The following is a 26,771-nucleotide window of genomic DNA, read 5'->3' on the forward strand; positions in this document are numbered from 1 at the left end:
AGTCACCCAGGGCCAGGTCAAGGGGTACCAGCCACAAGTGTAGGGGACCACACAACTCCCTACACTTCCTACCAGCCAACCCCATCTCTCACTCATTCCTCCATACCTTGGGCCGGGTCAGTGCACGCTGCCCTCAAGCTCAGAAATCCACCATTCCCTCCACTTCAGATGAGCTGACCCCTTTGCTGATCCTAGCCACCCTGAGCAAGGTCAGGGCATACAAGTTAAAAGGACACAGTCCTTCAGACTGCCAAATAGGTAATGCCAGCCCCTGCTGGCTCACTGCCCCCGTGGGTTCATTAATACCCTAGAATGGCTCACAGAATTCAGAGAGTATACTTACAGCTACTGATTTTTTATAACCAGAAAGGATATAAACACAGGGCCAGAAGGGGTCCCACTACAGGGTTTCCCTGTCACCAGTGCATGGATGTTCTTCTCCAACCAGAAAGTACGAGGACTTTTTATTGGCTTCATTGCATAGTCAAGATTGGTGCCTCACTGCACAGTCATTATGGAATCACTGAATACGCATGCTTGATTGAATGATGTCCGTTCCCCCACCCCTCCACCCCCACCGTCCCTTCTTGAGGTTAGTCAACCAGGTGTGGTCTGTGTAGCCCCCATTCATTTACAAATTCTCAAGTGTGCAGGTTGGTTTTAGAAGACAAAGACACTTGGAATAATCGGGAAATTCCAAGGGATATCCTTCAAAAACCAAAGACAAAGGCCGAATCGGGTTCTCTGTCTCACAGACAGCTATATTATTAGCCCGTTTTATAGCAGGACAAGTTCAGAGAAATTAAATAATTTATTGAGATCTTCCAGCAAATATTAATCAAGCACTTACTAAGTGCATGGCATTATTATTGAAGATGAGCAAACGAATAAAAAAGTCTTTGCCCTCAGGAAGAATGACACACAGTAACAAATAACATTACTCCAACATTGAAAATCCTGTGGAGCACAGTTCTACTTTCACACACAAGGTCGCCACAAGTCAGAATCAACTCAGTTTCAACTGGTTTTTCAGAGTGCTAAGCACCTCAGAGAAAAATAAAGCAAGGTAAATGAATGAGGAATGCAAGGTTAGGGTTATTTTATATTGGTGATTGAGGAAGGCCACAATGTGAAGGTAATAGTTTAGAAGACATCTAAGGAAGTAAGAAAACCGGCAGTGTATATAACTGGAGAACGAGTCTTCCAGGCAGAGGGTACAGCAAATAAAAAAGCCTTGAGACAAGAGTGCACTTGGCAGGTTCAAAGTATAACAAGGCAGAGTGTGAAATGAGTAGAATAAGTAAGACTGGAATGGAAATTATGTCAGAGAAGTAATGCCTTAAAGGGCATGGTAAGGCCTTTAGATGTTCCACTGAACAAGACAGGAAGTCAATCAAGGTTTTGAAAATTACAGCGACAAATTTGATGTTAACTTGAAAAGGACTGCTGTGGCTGCTTTGTGGGCTGGGGGAATTTGGAAGTTAATGAGGGAGACTGGTTAGAAGACTAGTATAATGATACAGGTGATAATGGGGCATAATAAGCCACCCTGAAACTTAGTAGCTTTAAACAACTATTTGTTATTTCTAACAATTTTGTTGGTCAGCAATTTGGGCTTTAATCAGATGGGCTGTTTTTATACTAACCACAGGCATTTGGCAACTTGAATGTGGTGGGACAGTTTAAGAAGGATTTACTGACGCCAATTTATATCGATATGTGCACACATACAAAAAGAAGAAAGAGCCAAAATCAGAGAACTGTCCCTACAACTTGAACAAATAGAAACTGAGCAACAAAAGAATCCATCAGGCACCAGAAGAAAACAAATAATAAAAATTAGAGCTGAACTAAATGAATTAGAGAACAGAAAAACAGTTGAAAGAATTAACAAAGCCAAAAGCTGGTTCTTTGAAAAAAAACTAACAAAATGGATAAACCATTGGCCAGACTGACTAAAGAAATACAGGAAAGGAAACAAATAACCCGAAGAAGAAACGAGATGGGCCACATCACAACAGACCCAAATGAAATTAAAAGAATCATATCAGATTATTACGAAAAATTGTACTCTAACAAATTTGAAAACCTAGAAGAAAGGGATGAATTGCTGGAAAAACACGACCTACCTAAACTAACACAATCAGAAGTAGAACAACTAAATAGACCCATAACAAAAAAAGAGATTGAAATGGTAATCAAAAAACTCCCAACAAAAAGAAGCCCTGGCCCGGATGGCTTTACTGCAGAGTTCTACCAAACTTTCAGAGAAGAGTTAACACCACTACTACTAAAGGTATTTCAAAGCATAGAAAATGACGGAATACTACCTAACTCATTCTATAAAGCAACCATCTCCCTGACACCAAAACCAGGTAAAGACATCACAAAAAAAGAAAATTACAGACCTATATCCCTCATGAACATAGATGCAAAAATCCTCAACAAAATTCTAGCCAATAGAATTCAATAACATATCAAAAAATTAATCCACCATGACCAAGTGGGATTTATACCAGGTATGCAAGGCTGGTTTAATATTAGAAAAACCATTAATGTAATCCACCATATAAATAAAACAAAAGACAAAAACCACATGATCTTATCAATTGATGCAGAAAAGGCATTTGACAAAGTCCAACACCCATTCATGATAAAAACTCTCACCAAAATAGGAATTGAAGGAAAATTCCTCAACATAATAAAGGGCATCTATACAAAGCCAACAGCCAACATCCCTCTAAATGGAGAGAGCCTGAAAGCATTTCCCTTGAGAACGGGAACCAGACAAGGATGCCCTTTATCACCGCTCTTATTCAACATTGTGCTAGAGGTCCTAGCCGGAGCAATTAGGCTAGACAAAGAAATAAAGGGCATCCGGATTGGCAAGGAGGAAGTAAAATTATCTCCTTTTGCAGATGACGATCTTATACACAGAAAACCCTAAGGAATCCTCCAGAATACTACTGAAACTAATAGAAGAGTTTGGCAGAGTCTCAGGTCAAACTCTTCTATTAGTTTCAGTAGTATTATCACTTGGATTCCTCTACATCAACAAAAAGAACATCAAAGAGGAAATAACCAAATCAATGCCATTCACGGTAGCTACCAAGAAGATAAAATACTTAGGAATAAACCTTACCAAAGATGTAAAAGACCTATATAAAGAAAACTACAAAGTACTAGTGCAAGAAACTAAAAAGGACCTACTTAAGTGGAAAAACATACCTTGCTCACGGATAGGAAGACTTAACATAGTAAAAATGTCTATTCTACCAAAAGCCATCTATACATACAATGCACTTCCGATCCAAATTCCAATGTCATTTTTTAAGGTGATGGAGAAACAAATCACCAGCTTCATATGGAAGGGAAAGAAGCCTTGGATAAGCAAAGCATTACTGAAAAAGAAGAAGAAAGTGGGAGGCCTCACTCCACCTGATTTCAGAACCTATTAAAAGCCACAGTAGTCAAAACAGCCTGGTACTGGTACAACAACAGACACATAGACCAATGGAACAGAATTGAGAACCCAGATATAAATCCATCCACATATGAGCAGCTGATATTTGACAAAGGCCCAGTGTCAGTTAATTGGGGAAAAGATAGTCTTTTTAACAAATGGTGCTGGCATAACTGGATATCCATTTGCAAAAAAAGGAAACAGGACCCATACCTCACACCATGCACAAAAACTAACTCCAAGTGGATCAAAGACCTAAACATAAAGACTAAAACGATGAAGATCATGGAAGAAAAAATAGGGACAACGTTAGGAGCCCTAATACAAGGCATAAACAGAATACAAAACATCACCAAAAATGACGAAGAGAAACCAGATAACTGGGAGCTCCTAAAAATCAAACACCTATGCTCATCTGAAGACTTCACCAAAACAGTAAAAAAACCACCTACAGACTGGGAAAGAATTTTCAGCTATGACATCTCCGACCAGCACCTGATCTCTAAAATCTGTATGATTCTGTCAAAACTCAACCACAAAAAGACAAACAACCCAATCAAGAAGTGGGCAAAGGATATGAACACGAACTTCACTAAAGAAGATATTCAGGCAGCTAACAGATACATGAGAAAATGCTCTCGATCATTAGCCATTAGAGAAATGCAAATTAAAACTACGATGAGATTCCATCTCACTCCAACAAGGCTGGCATTAATCCAAAAAACACAATAAATGTTGGAGAGGCTGCGGAGAGATCGGAACTCTGATACACTGCTGGTGGGAATATAAAATGGTACGACCACTTTGGAAATCTATCTGGCGTTATCTTGAACAGTTAGAAATAGAACTACCATACAACCCAGAAATCCCACTCCTCGGAATATACCCTAGAGAACTAAGAGCCTTCACACAAACAGATATATGCACACCCATGTTTATTGCAGCTCTGTTTACAATAGCAAAAAGCTGGAAGCAACCAAGGTGTCCATCAACGGATGAATGGTTAAATTGTGGTATATTCACACAAAAGAATACTACGCATCGATAAAGAACAGTGACGAATCTGTGAAACATTTCATAACATGGAGGAACCTGGAAGGCATTACGCTGAGTGAAATTAGTCAGAGGCAAAAGGACAAATACTGTATAAGACCACTATTATAAGATCTTGAGAAATAGTATAAACTGAGAAGAACACATACTTTTGTGGTTACGAGGTGGGGAGGGAGGAAGGGTGGGAGAGGGTTTTTTACTGATTAACTATTAGATAAGAACTGCTTTAGGTGAAGGGAAGGACAATACTCAATACATGGAAGGTCAGCTCAACTGGACTGGACCAAAAGCAAAGAAGTTTCCGGGATAAACTGAATGCTTCAAAGGTCAGCGGAGCAAGGGCGGGGGTTTGGGGACCATGGTTTAAGGGGACTTCTAAGTCAACTGGCAAAATAATTCTATTATGAAAACATTCCACATCCCACTTTGAAATGTGGCGTCTGGGGTCTTAAATGCTAACAAGTGGCCATCTAAGATGCATCAATTGGTCTCAACTTACCTGGAGCAAAGGAAAATGAAGAACACCAAGGTCACAGGATAACCAAGAGCCCAGGAGACAGAAAGGGCCACACGAACCAGAGACCTACATTATCCTGAGACCAGAAGAACTCGTTGGTGCCCAGCCACAACCGATGACTGCCCTGACAGGGAGCACAACAGAGAACCCCTGAGGGAGCAGGAGATCAGTGGGATGCAGACCCCAAATTCTCATAAAAAGACCAGACTTAATGGTCTGACTGAGACTAGAGGAATCCCGGTGGTCATGGTCCCCAAACCTTCTGTTGGCCCAGAACAGGAACCATTCCCGAAGACAACTCATCAGACATGAAAGGGACAGGACAGTGGGTTGGAGAGACATGCTGATGAAGAGTGAGCTAATTATATCAGGTGGACACTTGAGACTGTGTTAGCATCTCCTGTCTGGAGGGGGGATGGGAGGATAGAGAGAGTTGGAAGCTGGCAAAATCGTTACGAGAGACTGGAAGGGCTGACTCATTAGGGGGAGAGCAAGTGGGAGTATGGAGTAAGGCGTATATAAACTTATATGTTGACAGTTTGACTTGATTTGTAAACTTTCACTTGAAGCTTAATAAAAGTTAACAAAAAAAAAAAAAGGATTTACTCACACATCAGGGACTCCGGCTCTTAGCAAACTCTGGCTGAGCCTCTCTCTCCGTGGTCTCTCATCCATCATTCAGTAGCCTAGACTGGGCTCACATACACAGCGACCAGAATGCTCCAAAAGAGCTAAGGCAGACTCTGGAACTCACACAGCCAACGTTTCTGCCACATTTTACTGGTCAAAGCAAGCACATCACCAGCCCAGATTCAAGGAATTGGGTAAGCAGACTCCACCTACTTCTTGATCGAATGAGACGCAAAACATTGTGGCCATGTTTCAATCTACTAGGCAGAGACCACGGTATCTTGAATGAGTATAGTTACAGTGGCAGTGATGTGAAGCAGCTGGATTTTTGTACATTTAACGGCAGGATCTGCTGATTAACTGGATGTGGAATGATTTTTTGACCCAAGGAAATGGACGGATGAAACTGTCATTCACTGAGCTAGGACACACTAGGAAGTGCAGGTTTAGAAGAGTAGGGGAAAAAAAACCAAGAGTTTGGTTTTAGACATGTGAGGTTTAAGCTGCTTATTAAATAAATATCCAAGTAAAGAGGTCAAGCAGGCAACTGGATATTAGCCTGGACTTCAGCATGCTATTTCTTCTCTGCCACAAAGTGGAAGTGGCCAAGGAGAGAAAGAAAGCTTTTATTTGCATTATCAAAAATCTGTTGCCGTCGAGTTGATTCCAACTCGTAGCAACCCTATAGGACAGAGCAGAACTGCCCCGTAGGATTTCCAAGGAGCAGCTAGTGGATTTGAACTGCTAACCTTTTGGTTAGCAGCGTTAGCTCTTAACAACTGTGCCACCTTATCTGCATTAAAAAGGGTATAATGTTCTTCCAAACAGTCTGAAGGGTCCAAGTTGTCCGGTATCTTCTCCTTCCATTTGTCTTATCTTTCAAGAAAGTATAAAGCCCCAAAGAAGGTTCAGTTTATATGAAAGAAACTGTAAAAGCTCATTTAGTTCATTTGTGGTTTTTTTTGCATATATATTTATAGTGTTGTCACACACCAGTTTGCTATCTGCTATCATCAGAAAACACTAAAAGGATAGCTGAACTTACTAGCAAAGTCGTCCCTCAGAATCTGCGGGAGATTGGTTCCAGGACCCCTGTAGATACCAAAATCCTCGGATGCTCAAGTCCCTTACACAAAATAACGTAGTATTTGCAAATAACCTCCGCACATCCTCCTATGTACTTTAAATCATCTCTAAATTACTTACAATACCTAATACAATGTAAATGCCATGTAAATAGTTGTTAATGCTTACACTTAATGCTTTCTCAGTCTTTGCTAACACTTTATCAGGAACCAGAAACATCATTTTTGTCATTGTGGGGGCAGCACTAACACTTCCGCAAATTTCAGCTTCTTTCTGCTTGATCATGTGAATGCTCAATTTGTTCTTACTGACCTCACGGCCCACTTCTGAAAGGGACATGTCACTTTTCAGAACATCCAAGATTTTTATTTTCTTGTCGAGAAAACGCACTTTATGGCCCCTCTTAGCCTTTGAAGGATTGCTCTGACCACTTACTTGCTTTTTAGGAGCCATTTTTCACAGAAACAAAGGGCACACACAAATAGCAAACAAACGAGATGCACAGGAGGCGAACAATGTTCAAACAATGGGTGGGAGAGAGACAATGAGGATCTGTGAGATGGCGGGAGACTACAGCAGGAGATGCTTACACATCATTTCATTTGAGTGGATTCAGTGTAGGGCGCAACATATGGCAAATTCAAGTTCTGCTTCTTGGAGCTTTCTTTTTTAATATTTTCTTTTGTATGTAAGCTAAAATATAATTTATCTTTTAAATATTTTCATTCTGCGGTTAGTTGAATTCGTGGATGTGGAATCCACAGATACAGAGGGCCTACTGTAGTCTTAAGAATCACCACTGGTGTCAGTCTGTTAAACTGTGGTGGCTTGTATGTTGCTTTAACGCTGGAAGCTATGCCACTGGACGAGTTTCAGTGAAGCTTTCAGACTAAGACAGACTAGTAAGAAAGGCCTGGTGATCTACTTCTGAAAAGTAGCCAATGAAAGCCTTATGGATCACAACAGAACACTGTCCAACTTGCTTGCTTTGGACACACCATCAGGAAGGATCAATTGCTGGAGGAGGACATGATGTTGGAGGTAGGAGGCCAGTGACGACAAGGGAGACCCTCGGTGAGATAGAATGGCACAATAACCATAACAATTGACTCAACTTTTGGGGTCTGCATCCCACAATTGACTCAAACATGATGGCAACTCTGAGGACAACGCAGGATCGGGCAATGTTTTTTTCAGTTGTAAACAAGGTCACCATGAGTCCGTGCCAACGTAAGAGCAACCTCCAGCTATCCAGTCAAAAGAAAGAAAGGAAAAGGAGGCTGCAGAATACAAATAAAGAGGTTTGCAGGACACTAAAGCTTTCAAAGGAGCCCTGGTGGTGCAGTGGTTAAGCGCTTGCTTGGCTGTTAACTGAAGTTGGCAGCTCGAATCCACCAGCCACTTCACTGGAGAAAGATGTGGCAGTCTGCTTCTGTAAAGATTACAGCCTTAGAAACCCTATGGGGCAGTTCTACGCGGTCCTACAGGATTGCTATGAGTCGGAATTTCACTTGATGGCAATGGGTTTGGTTTGGTTATAGCTTTCAAAGAGGTGCCCTGGTGGCACAGTGGTTAAGTGCTCAGCTGCTAACCAAAGGGTCAGTGGTTCGAACCCACTAGCCACGCTGTGGGAGAAAGATGTAGCAGTCTGCCTCCATAAAGATTACAACCTTGGAAATTCTATGGGGCATTTCTACCCTGTACTATAGGGTCACTAGGAGTCGGAATTGACTTGACAGCAGTGGGTTTTTTTAAAATAACTGTTATTTAGCACCTGGAAACAGATTAGGAAATAACAAAACTAACACAGAGTTTTTTGTTCTTCTTTTTAATTCTAATACACGCTTTAACCTTCCCTGTAACTATGTCAGCCACAGAGGTGAGATTTCGGAAAGCCAGGTTTCTTTTTTTTTTAAAACAGTGTCAGTGTAATTTCAAAGAATCATTGTTTCATAATCCAAAACGAAGACTGCAGAAGCAATATGCAATATCTGTAGCCTCTGACCCCCAAAACTGATGAAATATATGGTTTGTAATTACAATTTAATTAGCATTATTAATGTGGGTGTTTGTGTGTTCTAACATATTCAAATGTGATTCAAGTGCCTTTATTAGTGTATATTTCTATTCAACACACAGTAATTGAAAGGTACTAGTTTGAGGCTTCCCAGTAGACACAAAGATAAATAGGACCCAGCCATACCGTCTAAGTTTTGTAATCAGGATTACTAAAGAACTTAAAATAAGTGATGTAAGGAGTGCATACCTTTTGTTTATAGTCTAATTCAAGGCACAAAAAGGATTTAAGGAGGCATACTAGAAGTATATTCTTAACTAAAACTATAAATTCATTTTTGTTAGTTTTTATTGTGCTTTAAGTGAAAATTTACAAATCAAGTCACTCTCTCAAACAAAAACTTATATACACCTTGCTACATAGTCTCTCCTTGAGACAGCCTGCTCCCTTCCTCCACTCTTTCTTTTCGTGTCAATTTCACCAGCTTCTAACTCCCTCTACCCTCTCATCTCCCCTCCAGGCAGGAGATGCCAACATAGTCTCAAGTGTCCACCTGATCCAAGAAGCTCACTCCTTAGCAGCATCGCTCTCCAACCCATTGTCCTGTCCAATCCATGTCTGAAGAGTTGGCTTCGGGAATGGTTCCTGTCCTGGGCCAACAGAAGGTCTGGGGGCCATGACCACTGGGGTCCTTCTAGTCTCAGTCAGACCATTAAGTCTGGTCTTACGAGAATTGGGGTCTGCATCCCACTGCTCTCCTGCTCCCTCAGGAGTTCTCTGTTGTGTTCCCTGCCAAGGCAGTCATCGGTTGTAGCCATCCACCATCTAGTTCTTCTGGTCTCAGGCTGATGTAGTTTCTGGTTTATATGGTCCTTTCCGTCTCTTGGGCTCATAATTACCTTGTGTCCTTGTTCTTCATTCTCCTTTGATCCAGGTGGGTTGAGACCAACTGATGCATCTTAGATGGCCTCTTGCTACATTTAAGACCCAGCTGCCACTCTCCAAAGTGGGATGCAGAATGTTTTCTTAATAGATTTTATTATGCCAATTGATTTAGATGTCCCCTGAAACCCCTGCCCCTGCTATGTTGGCTTCAAAGCTTTCAGTTTATTCAGGAAACTTCTTTGCTTTTGGTTTAGTCCAGTTGTGCTGACCTCGCCTGTGTTGTGTGTTGTCTTTCCCGCCACCTGAAGTGTTCTTATCTACTAATTAGTGAATACCCCTCTCCTACCCTTCCTCCCTCCCCCTCTCATAACCATCAAAGAATATTTTCTTCTCTGTTTAAACTAAAGTAAAACTATAAATTTATTTTAAAAATAATATAAATGAGAAGGTGAAGTGGAAAACAAGGGGAAAAATACTGATACATGCTACAATACAGATAAGCCTCAAAAACATTACGCTAAAAAAGAGTACACCTGGACATAAAGAAAATGAAAATCCTTACAACTGGACCAATAAACAACATCATGATAAATGGCAAAGAAATTGAAGTTGTCAAGAATTTCATTCTTCTTTGATCAATAATCAATGCCCATGGAAGTGGCAGTCAAGAAATCAAGTGACATATTGCATTGGGCAAATCTGCTGCAGAACACCTCTTTAAAGTGTTAAAAAGGAAAGATGTCACTCTGATGACTAAGGTGCACCTCATCCCAAGCCATGGCATTTTCAATCACCTCATATGCATGTAAAAGCTGGACAACAAAAAGGGAAGACTGAAGGAGAGTGGACACATTCGAATTGCGGTGTTGGTTAATACTGAATATACCAAGGACTGCCAGAAGAATAAACAAGTCCGTCTTGTAAGAAGTACTGCCAGAACACTCCTTAGAAGTAAGCATGTCAAGATGTCATCTCACATACTTTAGACATGTTATCAGGAGGGACCAGTCCCTGGAGAAGGACATTATGCTTGGTAGAGATCAGTAAAAAAGAGAAAGACCCTTAACAAGATGGACTGACACACTGGCTGCAACAACGGGCTCAATCATAGCAATGATTGTGAGGATGGCGCAGGACGAGGCACTGCTTCATTCTTTTGTATATAGGTTTGCTATGAGTCGGGACCAACTAGACAGCACCTAATAACAAATAGCTCATAGGTCAAAGAATAAATCTCATCTAAGACACAATAATTGGGTTTAAGACACAATAATTGGTCTCTATTTCCCTGGAGCAACAGGGGAAGAAGGAGAGTCAGGAATGGGAGAAGAAAAGGGAATGTGTGGCTTATTACCTCCATGGACAACTGCCTCCTTTGCCATGAGTCCAGAAGTCCTGGATGGTGCCCGATACCATTACTGAATGTTTTGATCAAAGATTTCATAGAAGAATCCTGATCAAAAGGAGGAAAATGCAGAATAAAAATTTCAAATTCTCATGGAATCCAGCTTTTCCGGAGCCATGGTGGCTGGATGAACCCCTGAAACTACTGTCCTAAGATAATCTTCAAACCTTGAACCAAAAATACCCCCGGAAATCTTAAAACCAAGTAATAATTTAGCTTAACTAGTAAAGAATGTCTGCCTTAAGCAGTATGCTCTTTTAAGCACTCTATATGGGATCAAAGTGACAAGAGCAACTTGAAACGTTAGATAGGAACCTTGGGGGGCCGTAAGTTAATGAGGGAGGAACAAAGCAGAAAAGGAGGCTAAGAATGGTTGCACAACTTGAAGAATGTAATCAGTATCACTAAACTGTACATGTAGAAACTTGAATTGGTGTTTTTGGTATATTTTCAACAGTAAAAAAAAATTTTTTTAAGTGAAATTAGAAAACATTTAAACCGAATGAAAATGAAAACACAACATATCAAAACTGATGGGATGCAGTTAAAGCAGTATTTATAGGTGAAATTAATTTCTACTTTTATGGCTTTATGGTCAGAAAAGATGCTTTGTAATATTTTGATGCTTTGGATTCTGTTAAGGCTTGCTTTATGGCCTAACACGTGGTCTATTCTGGAGAATGTTTCATGTGCGTTAGAAAAGAAAGTATACTTGGCTGCTGTTGGGTGGAGTGTTCTGTATATTTCTATAAGGTAAAGTTTGTTGATTGTGGCATTTAGATCTTCGTGTCTTTACTGAACTTCTTTCTGGATGTTCTGTTCTTCACCGAAAGTAGTATGTTGAAGTCTCCTACTATTATTGTGGAGTTATTTTTCTTTTCAATGCTGTTAGAGTTTATGTATTTTGGAACACTGTCAGGTGCACAAATATTTATTACAGTTATCATAATATAGTGTCCTTCCTTATTCTTTGTGGTGGATTTTACTTTAAAGTCTATTTTGTCAGAAATTAATATTGCCACTCCTGCTCTTTTTTTTTTTGGTCAATGAATCAATTTCATTTAATTTTTTTTGCTGCTCTTTCTTGATTGTTGTTTGCTTGATATATTTTTTCCATCCTTTGAGTTTTAGTTTAAAGTTTTAGTTTAAGTCTAAGGTGTATCTCTTGTAGGCATTTTATCCATTCTGCAACTCTGTCTCTTTATTGATGCATTTAGTCCATTTACATTCAGTGTAACTATGGACAGGTATGAGTTTAGTGCTGTCACTTTGATGTCTTTTTTTCTTGTGTTGTTGACAGTTTCTTCGTTCCACTTAGTCTTCTGTGCTTAGTTGTTTTTCTTTATGTATTTTCTTTTTATCTTTTTCACTGGTGTTGATTTTTTATTTGCTGAGTCTTTGTTCTTGTTTTTTATTTTGATATGTAGGGTTGTTAGTTTCCCTGGTGGTTACCTTAATATTTACCCCTATTTTCCCAAGTTTAAACCAATCTTTTATTTCTCTGTATCACCTTGACTTCCTCTCCACATGAAAGATCTGTGACTACATTTTTTAGTCCCTTTTTTGTTTTAATGTCATCCTCTACATATTGATATGTTTCCTTATTTTCAGTGTTTTAGCTTTGATTTATTTTTGTGACTTCCCTATCTGGGTTGATATCTGGTTGTTCTGTCCTGTGTCCTAGTCTTGGGTTGTTATCTGATGTTATTGATTTTGTAACTGGAGGCCTCCCTTTAGTATTAATTTTGGTATGGTTTTTGCAAATTCCCCAAACTTCTGTTTATCTGGAAATGCCCTAGCTTTGCCATTGCATTGAGAAACAGTTTTGCTGAATATGTAATTCTTAGCTGGCAATTTTCTTCCCTTCAAGGCTTTATATGTATCATCCCATTGCCTTCTGCCTGCATGGGTTCTGCTGAGTAGACCGGGCTTAGTCTTACTGACTCTCCTTTGTGGATGACTTTTTGTTTATCCCTACCTGCTCTTAAAATTCTCTTTATCTTTGGTTTTGGCAAGTTTAATTATGTCTTGGTGACTTTCTTTTGGGATCTACCTTTTGTGAGTTTGGATAAGCCTCTTGGATAAGTATCTTCTCATCTTTCACCATATCAGGGAAGTTTTCTGCCAACAAATCTCCAACAATTCTCTCTGTATTTTCTGTTATCCCTCCCTGATCCGGTACTCCAATCACTCATAGCTTATTCTTCTCGATAGGATCCCACATAATTCTTAGGGTTTCTTCATTTTTTTAAATTCTTTTATCTGATTTTTTTCTCAAATAACTTGGTACCAAGTGCTCTATCTTCAATCTCACTAATTCTGACTTCCATTGCCTCAATTCTGCTCCTATGACTTTCTACTGAGTTGTCTAATTCTGACATTTTAATCTTCTGGACTTCTGTTTGCTGTCTCTCTATGAATTCTTGCAGCCTGTTAAATTTGTCATTACACAATTCTGTAATCTTAAGTTCCTCTCTTGCTCTGTCTGTGCATTCCTTGGCTTGTTCTGTTTTTTTGTCTGATCTCCTGAAGTGTTCTGCATGTTAATCTTTTGTATTCTGCCCCAGTAATTACAGGAAATTTTGTTCCTCCAAAAGATTTCTTGATTCTTTGATTTGGGAGCTTGCTGAAGCCATCATGATCTGCCTCTTTATGTGATTTGATATTGACTGTTGTCTCCGAGCCATCAATAAGTTATTATATTTACTTTATGTTTGCTTACTGTGTCCTAGTTTCTTGTTTTGATATGCCCAAATAGGCTCCTTGTGTGAGCTAGTTTGATTATTGGTGCCTTTGAAGCTTGAATGTCCTGTCACCAGTGCTTAGATCTGTTACTAGGCATGTGAGCCCAAGAGTCCATTTACTTTTCTTGTATGGATTCAGCTCAGGTGTCCAGGTAGTTGGTCACCAACTATGTGGTGCAGGCTCTCACCTGCAGTCTTAGACGGGCAGGGGTGACTGGTGTAGGCACCGGTATCTGGCTGCAGTAGGGGGTCATGCGCTGAGCAAGGCAGGGGGCTGACAGCTTCCCCTGAGTGTCTGGGAGGAAAGCATGTCACTGTTGCCTAGATTGCATAGGTGCGTGGGTTTTGCAGCTGGTTAGGGCACCCAATGCCGTTAGCTGTAAGGATGGGAAGCACCACTTATTCTTGGACCCCCGTCGTTAGGTGGCCAGATGGCGTGGGTGGATCCACCAGTCCTCAGGCCCCTGGTGTGCATAGGTGAGGACTGTGCTTAAAAGGCAGTGCAGTGTCAAATGTTACGAACCTACCACTCCACCATATAGCTTATACAGTTGAAGTTAGGCTTCAGGTACACACCCTGTTGTACTGCGCTAACGAGAGCCTATGCTGTTGAGATGGGCCCACACGGGTCTATGCAAGGGTGAAAGGCATTCAAAGTCCAAGGCCCCTTATGCCCATGCCTAGGCAAAGGAGTTGACCTGCCCTGAATTCCCAGCTTAGGGGAGCTGGCAGATTATTTTTTCTTGTTTGTTAATTTGTTCCCTCTCCAAGGCTGGGAGAATGGCTCAGGGCACATGACGGTTCCTATTTCCAGCCTAGGGAATTGGCAGTCTCTGAAGCTGGACAGGACCCGGTGCAGAGCAAGGAGGGAGCAGGTAAATGGGAGAGAGGTTTTTTCCAAAGAGGTCTTTTTTGATCCACATGGTAGGTCAGACGCATGGTGAATTGAGTGCTGCTTTTCACTGGTTCTGGAGGCTTCAGTAGATTCTTGGCCACTGGGTCTCTACTGATGTAGAAAATGCATCCCAAGCGCCACTGCTTGCCTCACCGCTCGCACCAGCAAATCTGGCCTGCAGGGTGCCAGTTCCCGCTGCGTCAGGTATAGCAGCTCTTCACTGCTTCTGAACCATCTCTTCCTCCCCCTGCTGCTCAGTCTGATTCCTCAACTTTGCCTTTGATGTTCTGGGCTCCTAGATTGTTGCATATAATCAATTCAGTTGTTTTTTCAGGTCTTTGTTGTAAAAGGAAACCACAGGAAGTGTCTAACTACTCTGACATCTTGGTCCCGCCTGTCCTATGGGTGAAATTATGGGACTAAATGCCTAAGAAATAAAAAAGGGGCAGGGTGCTCGAATCAATGATCCCAGATTCCACAATAAGAAACTAGAAAAATAAGAGCAAATTAAGTCCAGAGTAAACAGAAGGAAATAATAAAAATCAGAGAAGAAATCAATGAAATTAAAAAAGAGAAACAATAGAAAAAAATCCATGAAATAAAAAGCTGGTCCTTTTGAGATCAATAAAACATTTCAGAACCAACTGTGTCAAGACAGTGGGCTGGATGATTATATCTAAGTTATTTATATTTTGTTTTTTTTCTAAAATTAAAGAAGTTATGGACATACAAAGCAGTATTACTCAGAGATTATTTTTAAAAAAAAGAAAGAAAGAAATCCATTTCCATTGCCTTCGAGTCAATTCTGACTCATAGTCCTATATATTTCTATGTGAAAAAAGATAAAAGGCATATCCATTCTTGGGCAAATCATATAGCTTTCCTGAGACATAGTTTCCTCAGAAGTGAAATAAAGGGATTCAATTAGATCACCTCCAAAATCTCTTCAAACTCTAAAATCCTTTGCATGCCAAATAAGAGGTACACATCTACTACAGTGAAACCTGTGAAAGCTGGAATCCGTGTAAGGTGGAAACCTGTCAGAGAAGGAAAAGTAAATATTTTCCACTAATACAGAGCAATACAAAAGTGGTAAGACTGCACCTGTCCAAGCTGGAAAACTTGAGAGACCAGGAAAAAACAAAGCAGTTCCAGAGAGTTCTGCATCTCACAAGTTTCACTGTACCAACAGCTGCAAGTGACCTGAACAACAGTGTTCTGATGAAACTTTAGGAACCTGAACTTTCCTAAAAATCAATCTAAAAACAAAAAACAAACCCCTGCCCCCAACAACAAAAAAAACCATCTTGACCACCAAAAGGAAAAGTTGGTCAATCCACCTGTTATGGATTGAATCGTGTCCCCCAAAAATGTGTGGCAACCTGGCTAGTCTATGACTCCCCGTATTGTGTGATTATTCACCATTTTGTCATCTGATGTGATTTTCCTATGTGTTGTAAATCCTACCTCTATGACGTTAATAAGGTGAGATTAGTGGCAGTTATGTTAACAAGGCAGGACTCAAGCTACAAGATTAGGTTGTGTCTTAAATCAATCTCTTTTGTGATACAAAAGAGAAACGGGAGCAGAGAGACATGAGGACCTCATACCACCAATAAACAAGAGCCAGGATAATAGCGCGTCCTTTGACCCAGGGTCCTGTGCTGAGAAGCTCCTCAACCAGGATTTTCCCCAGAGCCAGCTGAAAGAGAAACCCTTTCCACTGGAGCTGACACTCTGAATTCAGACTTCTAGCCTCCCCAACTGTGAGAGAATAAGTTTTTCTTTGTTAAAGCCATCCGCTTACAGTATTTCTGTCACAACAGCACTAGATAGCTAAGACACCACTCATAAGGAAATCTGTATCTTTAAATATCAATCTCTTCCAGTTCAACAAGGAATAAAAAAAATAAAATAGTGAGCTAAAAAAGAAAGTAAAAAATTCTATAAAATTAGTAAAATCATAATCTAAGTACAGATTACACTTCCCTAATATAAAGTCTAAAGACCTCCGAAATTCTTCCTAGTTAAAATCAGTTAGCTTAGAAGTATTAAAAATAGCCCCTACGTAAGACCTTTTACCACTGAGTGTCTTTAAATACTGCCAAGCACTGGGCCTTAATTACTGCATCATGTTTTAACTTAATGAAATCCTGGAGTATAATTTCTAAAGGATGAGCCTAAAGTCTCATAATTATGGACAAAACAAGAAGTTTCATTGACCCTCATGGCTCACTAAAAGGTAGGTGGAATTGTGGAAAGCTGTGAGTCATATCCCAATAGCCACTCGACAACTGTATGACCTAAACAAAGCACCTATTCTCTCAAGTCTCGTTTCCTACCTCTGTAAAATAGATATCTATGCTCAGAGAGACTCAGGGCCCTGGTGGTACAGTGGTTAAGTGTTTGGCTGCTAACTGAAAAGTCGGCTTTTCAAATCCACCAGCTGCTCCCTGGAAACCTTACAGGGCAGTTCTACTCTATCCTACAGGGTCACTATGAGTGGGAATTGACTCAACGGCAATAAGTTTGGAAACCCTGGTGGCGTAGTGGTTAAGAGCTCTGGCTGGTAACCAAAAGGTCGGCAGTTCGAATCCACCAAGTGCTCCTTGGAAACTTTATGGGGCAGTTCTAACCTGTCCTATAGGGTCACTATGATTCAGAACTGACTCGCCGGCAATGGTTTTTTTTTTTTTTTAATGCTCAGAGATATTGGGAAGATTAAAGGAGAAAGTGAATGAGATGCCCCTCCCCCCCCACCCCTTATTATGTCAATCCATCTCATTGAGGGTTTCCATCTTTGTGGATGATCCTCTACCAATCACAGTGTTCACTATTGGTCTTTCTCAATTCATGCTCATTTCCCTTTCTTCACTTGAAGAAAAGGAAGAAATCAGGAACAATTTAAAACCATCCACAGCATTATCTGATCTCTTCATCTTTGGGTATTTTCGACAAAACCAGCTTATGCTGTATAACCTTAACATAATGTACGTTTTTCATGTTCCTTCAGAAGTTTTACTTCAAAACTACTGAGAATTAATATTAGGGTGTGAAAAGTCTTCTTAAACAATTAAATAAGGGTGGTACAACTTCTGGAATAAACACTCATTTCAGAATAAATGTTCAGAGTCAATAAAAAGATGAAGTACCCTCATAAATTGAGAGTCCTAAATATCACTATGGCCTTCAGGTATTGGCCTGAAGAATACCTCAATCTGTTCGGTCAATTCTAATTGCTTCAATAAATATAATATTTGGCTAACATTTTGGTATCAAAAAAAAAAGAGAGACACACTAAACAGTTATATTCAACAGAATAACTCCATTATTGTTTGGAAATTTATTTCACAACTAAGTTATTATGGGCTTACCTACAGGGATAGTTTTCCCCAAAATTTAGCATTCTGTAAGTGCAAAATATAATTTTCTTAGTGAAAAGGTGGATATTTTAATTTAAAACAAACAAAAAAAAGCAACCCCTAACTGTAAACCTTGTAGGCCGAAGCATTCTTTTTCCTGGACAGGATTCTGGCTTTTTAACCAAGTACTTATCTGAGTACCTGTACAATTTCAGAGCCAATAATTTGATAAGTCTTGATTCTGCCATTCTGAGGTACAGTGCCTTTTCATTTACACGCTTAGTATTTACCTCATGTGGCTCTCTTTTCAAAGAATATATAATACCCATCCTCTAGGTAACTGTGGACTCAGTCTAAGAGCTAAGACTACATCTTCTAAGATACAAAGGGACTGCTTTTACAAACACCACTAGGCCCTAGGTTTTGAGAAAACACGAACAGCAGACAAATACAGAACAACTCTGGGGAAGCCAGCATACGTCAAACACAGCCGTGTAACTTAAGTAGTGGCTTCTGACTCCGGGCAACCCCATGTGTGTCAGAGCAGAATTGTGTTTTCAGTGACAGATTTTTGGTGGAAGTAGATTGCTAGGCCTTTCTTCCAAGGCACCTCTGAGTGGACTCAAATATCCAACCTTTTGCTTAGCCGCAATATCAATTTTTGTGCAATATCACATGGTGGTGTTGTTAGATAGTGTCAAGTCTATTCTGACTTATAGTGACCCTGTATGACAGAGCAGAACTGCCCCACAGGGTTTCCAAGGCTGTAATCTTTACAGGAGCATGTTGCCAAGTCTTTCTCCCGAAGAGTGGCTAGGCGGGTTCAAACTGCCAACCTTTCGGTTAGCATTGGAGTACTTAACCATTGCACCACCAGGGCTCCTTATCAAGTTGTAGTGCACAATGTAGTTGATTAATAACAACTTCAGGCTTAAGGACAACCTATTCAAACCAGTATCGTGAATTCTTGAAGTGTACTGCATTGTTACTGCTTTTTTCCTGAGAATTAGGTAAGAACTGAGTACTAAAAACTTACCAGGGAAATGGAAGTAACCAAAATTAAGACAGGACCCCAGATCTGAAGGTGTAAGAAACATAAACCTCCATACTAGTCAATAAAAAGACAATCAGGTTATGTATCGACTCACCATTCTATCTTGGACTGGAAAGAAAACGAACGTTAAAATGGGTCAAGTATCCAAGTACCCACCGAATATCACTGGTGCGCACCCAATGGTATGCTCAGGCTAAACTAAACTACCTCCGGCAGAAGAGGCAAGGCAGAAGACCTCCCCCGCCGCCCACAGCCTGCTCTTTCGGTAACAGGCATTTCTTCAGTGCTGTTTGGACAAAAAAAAAATCTAGAGAGTACAGATTTATTTTAAAAAAAATAAACAATAGCACAAAATCAAACAAACGAACCAAAAAATACAATTGGTGGGGGGGGGGGGGACCTTCTACGAGGCTCGGCTCCTCCGGTTCCAAGAAAAGACCTTTCCAAGCATTCTTTGACAGAAGAATGAGGAACCTCGCTGATAACCGCAGACACCAGGAAGCCATAACTGCCGCCCTCTGCTAAGACCCCCGGCCTCGGAAAGCGCCAGGAGGCGCCCCCGCGGCTGTCACCCCGCCGCCGCAGGGCTGGAGCCACGCGGGCTCAACAAAGGGAGCGACCCGAGGGGCCTTAGGTCTGCCGCAGAGCCAGGCAGGACTTAAAACAACCCGAGAGGCGCGGCCGCCGGCGGGCGGAGGAGGAAGCGGGTGCAGGCCCGCGACGGGAGTGGCCGTGACCGCAGAGGCCGGGTCTTCCTCCCAGAGCGCGGCCACCCCGCCCCTGCCCATCCGGCGCCCCTGGCCCCACCATTCCCGGCCAGACAGCCCTCGATCTCCCGTTCCCACCGTCCAGGCCAGGCCGCCCTCGATGCCCCGTTCCCACCGTCCCGGCCAGGCGGCCCCCAACGCTCCACTCCCACCGTCCCCTGACCCTCCATTCCCACCGTCTCGGGCCAGGCGACCCCGCGCCGCCGCTCTCCGGCCTCGCCGAGCCGCCCCTGAGGCTCTTGGTACTTACACACGCACAGCTCCACCACATACGCGTAGTAGGACCAGACCACCACAAACGTGATGAAAATCACCGGCACCCAGCCCAAGCTTCGCTGGCAGCAGCGCCAGAACGTCCACGGCGCCATGTTCTGCGGGCGACGGCCGTGCCAAGCGCCCCGCGGTCTACGGGCGCTCCAGGTCTTCGGCGGCAAAGACGCGGACGTTCGGGGCGACTCTTCGCCCAGGTCCTCTTCCTCCACGGAAGCGCTGACCGAGGAGGAAGCCGGGGACGCCCCCGCGGCTCCTCCCCTCGCGGCCCCGCCCCTGCCCCTCATTCCGTCGCCGCCGCCTCCCCTCCGCAGCCGGTCGCTGCAGATCGCCGCGCAGTCGGGGGCGGGGCTTCCTCAGCTGGGGAGGCGGGGCCCGGGTGCTGGCGGAGGAACCTGGCGGGGGGCGGGGGAGTCGCAGGAAGCGTGCGGGCAACGCTCGACATTGCTGGGGGCAGACCACTGCCCCCGGTGAGAGGGACCCTCTTGGTGTTGCAGCAGCCCGGGAAGCCTCGAAGGGAGGGCGGCTACGGAAATTGTTCCTTCGCGGATTCGTGGCCCTGGAGCGAATAGGACCTTGTGACCTCCCTGTGTACCGAACTCGCTCTCCTGAGGTCCTGCGGACCCTAACTAAAAAACAAAACCTGTAGCCTCGAGTCATTCCGACTTTTGACGACCCCCAAGTGCAGCGGGAGGCTTCCCCCCCCCCAAATGTAACAAGCCTATGGCACACCCCAGGCGGTAATGTATGTTGCCATAAGGGATTCTAAGGCTCATCTCTGGGTAGGAACCCCTGTGCTTTGAAATTTTTTGATCCATGTTTCAGTGGGAATCTGTACATTTTTCGAAGATGGAGTTGGTGGATGCTTGGTTTCTAGGGTGAAAGCCTTGTAGGGTCTGTCACTTTGATTTGAACCCCAAATTTAACGTTGAGCCGTGAGAGGAACATGTAAAGGGCCCACTCCTTGCCCCCCAAATGACTACTGGAATTTTTCAGATTCCAGAATTTATTTACAACTGGAGAACCTTGCAAAGCAATGCCTGTTATCACAATAGAACCCAGAAGCATCACTGTGCAGACATCATAATACAAGGTCAAAAACTTGGGAAGTAATTGCAAATAGGATTTTTATTCCTAATTCCTGTAACTGGTATGTCACTTTTGAGTAGACTGAGATTTTAATTTGGTATTGTACACCAAGGTCTCCATGGAACAGACCTGTTTATGGTGTGATATAAAGGTTGTAAGGGTAAATAATAATTACTTAACCACTGCACACTAGTGCTAGAAGTAAAAAAAGGTTGTATAAAATATTCTGTTGTCACATATTTTATGCCTTAAAAGTCACATTTAGTTAGTGGCAAAGTTGGCACTAGATTCAGGGCATTAAAATTCAACGTATTTTCCAGAAAGGCTGGTTAGGAGGGTGTCTTAGTTATCTGACCCGGTGCCATCGAGTCAATTCCGACCCACAGTGACCCTATAGCACAGAGTAGAACTGCCCCATAGGGTTTCCAAGGAGTGCCTGGTGGGTTAGCAGCCATCACTCTTAACTACTGCACCACCAGGGCCCCCTGTATCTAGTGCCACTATAGTAGAAATACCACAAGTGATGGCTTTAACGAACAGAATTTTTATTTTCTCACGGTCTAGAAGGCTACAAGTCTGAATTCAGGGTGCCTGCTCTAGGGGAAGGCATTTTTTCTCTTGGCTCTTGGGGAAGGTCTTTGACTGTTTTCAGCATCTGTAAGCGCTGTGTTCCTTTGCTCCTCGGTGATCTTCACGTGGCTTGGCATCTATCTTCCCGCATCTCTGCTTGCTTGCTTGTGCTAATGTGCTCTTTTTATATCTCAAAGGCAATTGGCTTAAAACGAATCCTATGCTGAAATGGCCTCGTAACATAACAAAGAAAACCCATTCCAAATGGGATTACAACCACAGGTATTTTTTTTTTTTTTTTTTAGGGGTTAGGATTTACAACACATATTTTGGGGGGACAGAATTCAATCCATAACAGAGGGTTAGGCTTTGAGATGGAATTTGAAAGAACATAATTCAAAAGCCTTTTATCCTCATGTCATCGCTGCATATCAAAATTATGCTACTAAAGCTTAGCACAAACGGCAGGACCTCCAGAAGCCTTTCTTGATAGTTGGAAATGATCTTTTCTTTCTGTTATACCATTTTTTAAAATAATATGTAAATCGTTTAGATACTAATTGTAAATTAGTCACCTTACCTACTACCAGGTAAACTCCTAAAGGTAGAAAGTATTTCTTATGAAATTCTGGCTTCTCACAGTGCCTCGTAAGTAGGAAATATTCAGTAAGTATTTGTTGAGTGGGCATTTGAAGGCTTCTGTTGTTATCCAGCTGTTCTTTCTAACTTACAGAGTTACCAACCAGATCACATTACTTTCTGGTTTCTAAACAACTGCCACATGTTCTAAGAAGATGTTGACTCTATATGGGATCTAAAAAACCTTTCCAGCCTATTTCCTTGTCTTAAAGTAATTCCAGTGAGGACACATATTTTCAGGGAGGTAGTAGCATTTTCATCCTTTTGGAAAATTTTCTACCTTGTATAACTGTTGTTGTATGCCATCAACTCTGTGGGACAAAGTAGACTCTGTAGGACAGAGTAGAACTGCCCCATAGCGTTTCTAAGGCTGTAATCTTTACAGAAGCAGACTGCCACATCTTTGTCCCACAGAGCCACTGGTGGGTTTGAACTGCCGACCTTTTGGTTGGCAGCTGAGTGCTTAACCACTGTGACACCAGGGCTCGTTAATTAGTAGAATAAATATAAACAATAAGATCCACATTGTATTACATGGGAAAAATTGGAAGCAAAATGTTAGCAGCAGTGATTTCTTTTGTATTTTCCACAATTCTGCAAAAACATGTAATACTTTTATAATCGTTTAAAAAAAGAGTACAATGGGTGGCACGTAGTGACAGGTAGTAATTATTAACATTAAAATTGGTTTTCTGCTGCAATGGTTATGACTCTTACCATAGACCTTCAAGGTGCCTGTGTGTGAGGGTGGGGGTGGTTAGACGCATAAGAAAAAACATAAAAATATATTTCTCTATTGTTACCAACAATAAAAGTACTCAGGGAATTTCAGAAGGGCTGTGTGTCTTGCTGTAGCAACAAATGAGTTAAGTAAAGTTGCAAGTTGACAGAGTTTGGTAATGTACCCAGGAGAAGAGAAAAGGAGCAGGATCAGGTTTGGGGCAGGTTGAGAGGGAAAGGGGGGCTTTGGGAGCTGGTTGGGGAAGCAGAGATGTTACCTGTGGCAAGACCTAGTTCCCTCCCCTGTGTAATCCTGCTTCTGTGTAAATCCTGCCTTAAGTTGGAGAGCTGTCAACTCTTGCCTGATTGTACCAATAGCCTCCTACCATGTCTCGCCACACTGACACTTGCCCTCTTCCAGTCTGTTCTACGTGTTCATTCATTCGTTTATTCATTCATTTAACAAATATTTTCTGAATATCTTTGTGCCACAACTGTTCTAAACAAAATCTTTGCTCTCATGCAGCTTTTGTTCTTTTTTATATTCTGCTGGGCTCCATACCATGGTTTGTGTAATCTTTTAGAAAAACAGTTCTTCTTAACACAAGGATAATTTCAATGAAGTTTAATATGGCAGCGTCACAGGCCCTGCAGCTCTGCTGTCTTCCTATCCCCAACCTCACCTCTTAAGATCGTACATAACTATTGTATATTTATCAAAACTAAGAAATTAACATTGGTGCAACACTTTCAGCTAAAATACGGACTTTATTCAAATTTCACTTTTTTTTTGTTGTTGGTGTGCTTTAGGTGAAAGTTTACAGAGTAAATTAGTTTCTCATTAAGCAGTTAATACACAAATTGTTTTGTGACATTGGTTACCAAACACGTGATGTGTCAACAATCTCTCCTTTTCCACCCCAAGTTCCCTGTTTCCATTCATCCAGTTTTCCTACCCCTTCCTACCTTCTTGTCTTTGCTTTTGGGGTGGTGTGCCCATTAGTCTCATATACACGATTGAACTACAAAGCATGTTCCTCACATGTGTTACTCTTGGCCCTGTCTAATCTTTGGCTGAAGGGTGAGCCTTAGGAATGACTTCAGTAATGACTTAAAAGGGAGTCTGGGGGCCATACTTCTGGGGTTTCTTCAGTCTCTGTCAGATCAGCAAGCCTGGTCTTTTTCAAATTTCACCAGCTTTTCTACTGACGTACTTTTTCTGTTCTAGGATCCAGTCCAGGGTACCACATCTTTCCTTGTTTTTCATGGAAAAACACTTTTGAAAAATACTGGTCAGGTAATTTGGACAATGTCCTCAACTTGAGTTTGTCTGATGTTTCTCATGATTAACTGGAACTAGAAGGTTAGACTGGGATAATGGGGTTTTGGGAAGAAAACCACAGAGGTGATGTGTCCTTCTCATTAACCACATGGGCTTTCGTGATATCAGCATGACCTATTACTGCTGGTGTTAACTTTGGTCACACTATCCATAAGAACCTGTTAAAAAAAACCCTTTGCTGCTGAGTTGATTCCAACTCATAGCGACCATATAGGACAGGGTAGAACTGCCCCATAGAGTTTCCAAGTAGCACCTGGTGGATTTGAATTGCCGACCTCGTGGTTAGCAGCTGTAGCACTTAACCACTATGCCACCAGGGTTTCCATTCATTAGAAAGAAGTCACTAAGTCCACCCCTCAAGGAGTGGGGAATTAAATTCCACCTCCTGCAGGGAAGAATATCAAAGAATTTGTGAACACCTGTTCAAACCATTACAGTACTTAGTAAATATTTGGGGGGAGGTACTTTAACGCTATGCAAGTATCTTATTTCTCCCTAAAGCTTCTCCTAATTTCAGCATTTGTCCGTGGACCTTGACTACAGCAAGGTGGTTTTCTTTGTATTTGCTGCACAGTTTTCTAATAATCTGCTTTCAGCTAATGAAATGCAGCCAAAAAGGGGAGTTCAGACACCTGGCTGCCATGGGAGAGTGACATGTGCTCCTGACGCTGATGACCACAAAAGTTTCTCGTTTGGTCAGATTTACTGTTTGTGCAGTTCTGGAAGACCATCCCCAGAAAGCTTCCTGGCCATGGTCCATTGATCAGTCCAGGCATGTTTTATGTTTCTTTCTTCATGTGGCAGCAAGAGGCAGAAAAGGTAGTACGGTCAGGTATTGATTGAATTTAGGCTATGAGGCAAGTCTGGTCTTGGCTGCTGCCGTTCAAAACATTTAGTTGGTTGGGGGGCAAGAGGTTAACTTACCAGAGAATAGAAGGTTTTCAGGAACGTTACATAGCTCTCTGCCATTTCTGTTGCTATGACTCTCTCTAAGATCTCTCTGAATTGAAAACCAGATAAGTTCCTGGTAATTGAAGGAAGAGTGGACATGCCATCCTCAGACATTTGGAGGTGTGTGTGTGTGTTTATGTGTGGGTTAAGCATTTGAAACAGTCCTTGTAGCCATGTGGCCAGTCTGTGTTAAATCTCTGCATAACATACTCAGATACCTCTCCTATATAGATTGTTTAATTAAAGACTCACTTTCACTAGACTGTTGAGGTGTGATGGATTGCTTTTATATAGCTTTTCTCATCATGGTCTTGTACCTCCCACCCAAGTGGGACCATGCAAATAAGGTGTATGGAACCCTAATGAGAGGATTGGTCAGTTCTGCCATCCTGCTAGGCTTAAAATGGGCCATCCCGGAAGTGGGAGGAGAGGCTCTCACCACCACCAAGGAAGAAGAGCCAGGAGTGAAGCATGTCCTTTGGACCTGGGATCCTTGCGCTGAGACCCTTGTGGGCCCAGGAGACAGAGCTGTGGCACCAAGGACAGGAAGATGGCAAGAGGCAGTGGTGGAGAGGTGGCAGCAGCAGGGGCAACAGAGCCATAGGACTGGCTGGAGACCGGCAGGAGACAGAGTCAGCCCATGAATTGAGAGGGCTCAGTGCTTTAGACAAGAGGCTTGCTGCGGAGTTGGGGTCCCTCTGGGCACTTGGTGGAGCTTCATTTGCTGACCCACGGAGCTGGAGCTGAGCGCCTTTGGCTGAGGCTTGCTGGCAGAGTGGGGTACCTCAGGCACTTATGGGTAGAGTTAGAAGAGCTTTGTGACACTTGCCTGAGCAGGGCCGAGGCCAGGCTGGGGGCCCGAGGGACTGAGGGAGAGACATACCTGTGGGCATGTTTGAGAGGAGACTGTTCTGCTTGAGGAACTGTATCCTGAGCGTCCCTGAACCTGAATTGTGTCCTGTTGTTTCCCTAATAAACACTATGGTGATGAGTATTGTCTGTGAGTTCTGTGTGGCCATTGCGCTGAGTTAGGAACCCAGCAGAGAAGTAGACTGCTGTGGGAGGGAAGGTTGGTAAAGATGGTGGAGAGAAAAGGCATGTCTGACATCTGCCTAGTGGGAATCAGCCTTGGGCTGTTTATCTTGATTCTCCTTCCCACTTGTGAAGTTAGAGGATGTCAGACTCTGCCCCCACATAATTTTTACACAGTAAATTTTTTTTAATTGTACTTTAGGTGATGGTTTACGAACAAACTAATTTCTCATTAAACAGTACACATATTGTTTTATGACACTGGTTTACAACCCCACCC

At 42.2% G+C, this 26,771-nt stretch overlaps 1 protein-coding gene across 3 annotated transcripts in view; it reads right to left on the reverse strand.

The window, feature by feature from the left end:
- ZDHHC20 (zinc finger DHHC-type palmitoyltransferase 20) overlaps nucleotides 1-20,424 on the reverse strand; it is a 103,863-nt gene extending 83,439 nt beyond the window's left edge. Inside the window, exon 1 of one of the 3 annotated variants that reach the window (XM_049867446.1) lies at nucleotides 20,129-20,423. In XM_049867446.1, the coding sequence (XP_049723403.1) occupies nucleotides 20,129-20,246 (118 nt within the window). In that variant the 5' untranslated portion in view covers nucleotides 20,247-20,423. Of the gene's footprint in view, nucleotides 1-20,128 lie in introns of all 3 variants that reach the window. The other 2 variants (XM_049867449.1, XM_049867447.1) reach the window with 2 other exon arrangements.
- Between the last annotated feature and the right edge of the window lie 6,347 nt (nucleotides 20,425-26,771).

The sequence above is a fragment of the Elephas maximus genome, chromosome 23 (genome assembly GCF_024166365.1).
Source record: "Elephas maximus indicus isolate mEleMax1 chromosome 23, mEleMax1 primary haplotype, whole genome shotgun sequence".
Taxonomy (NCBI): domain Eukaryota; kingdom Metazoa; phylum Chordata; class Mammalia; order Proboscidea; family Elephantidae; genus Elephas; species Elephas maximus.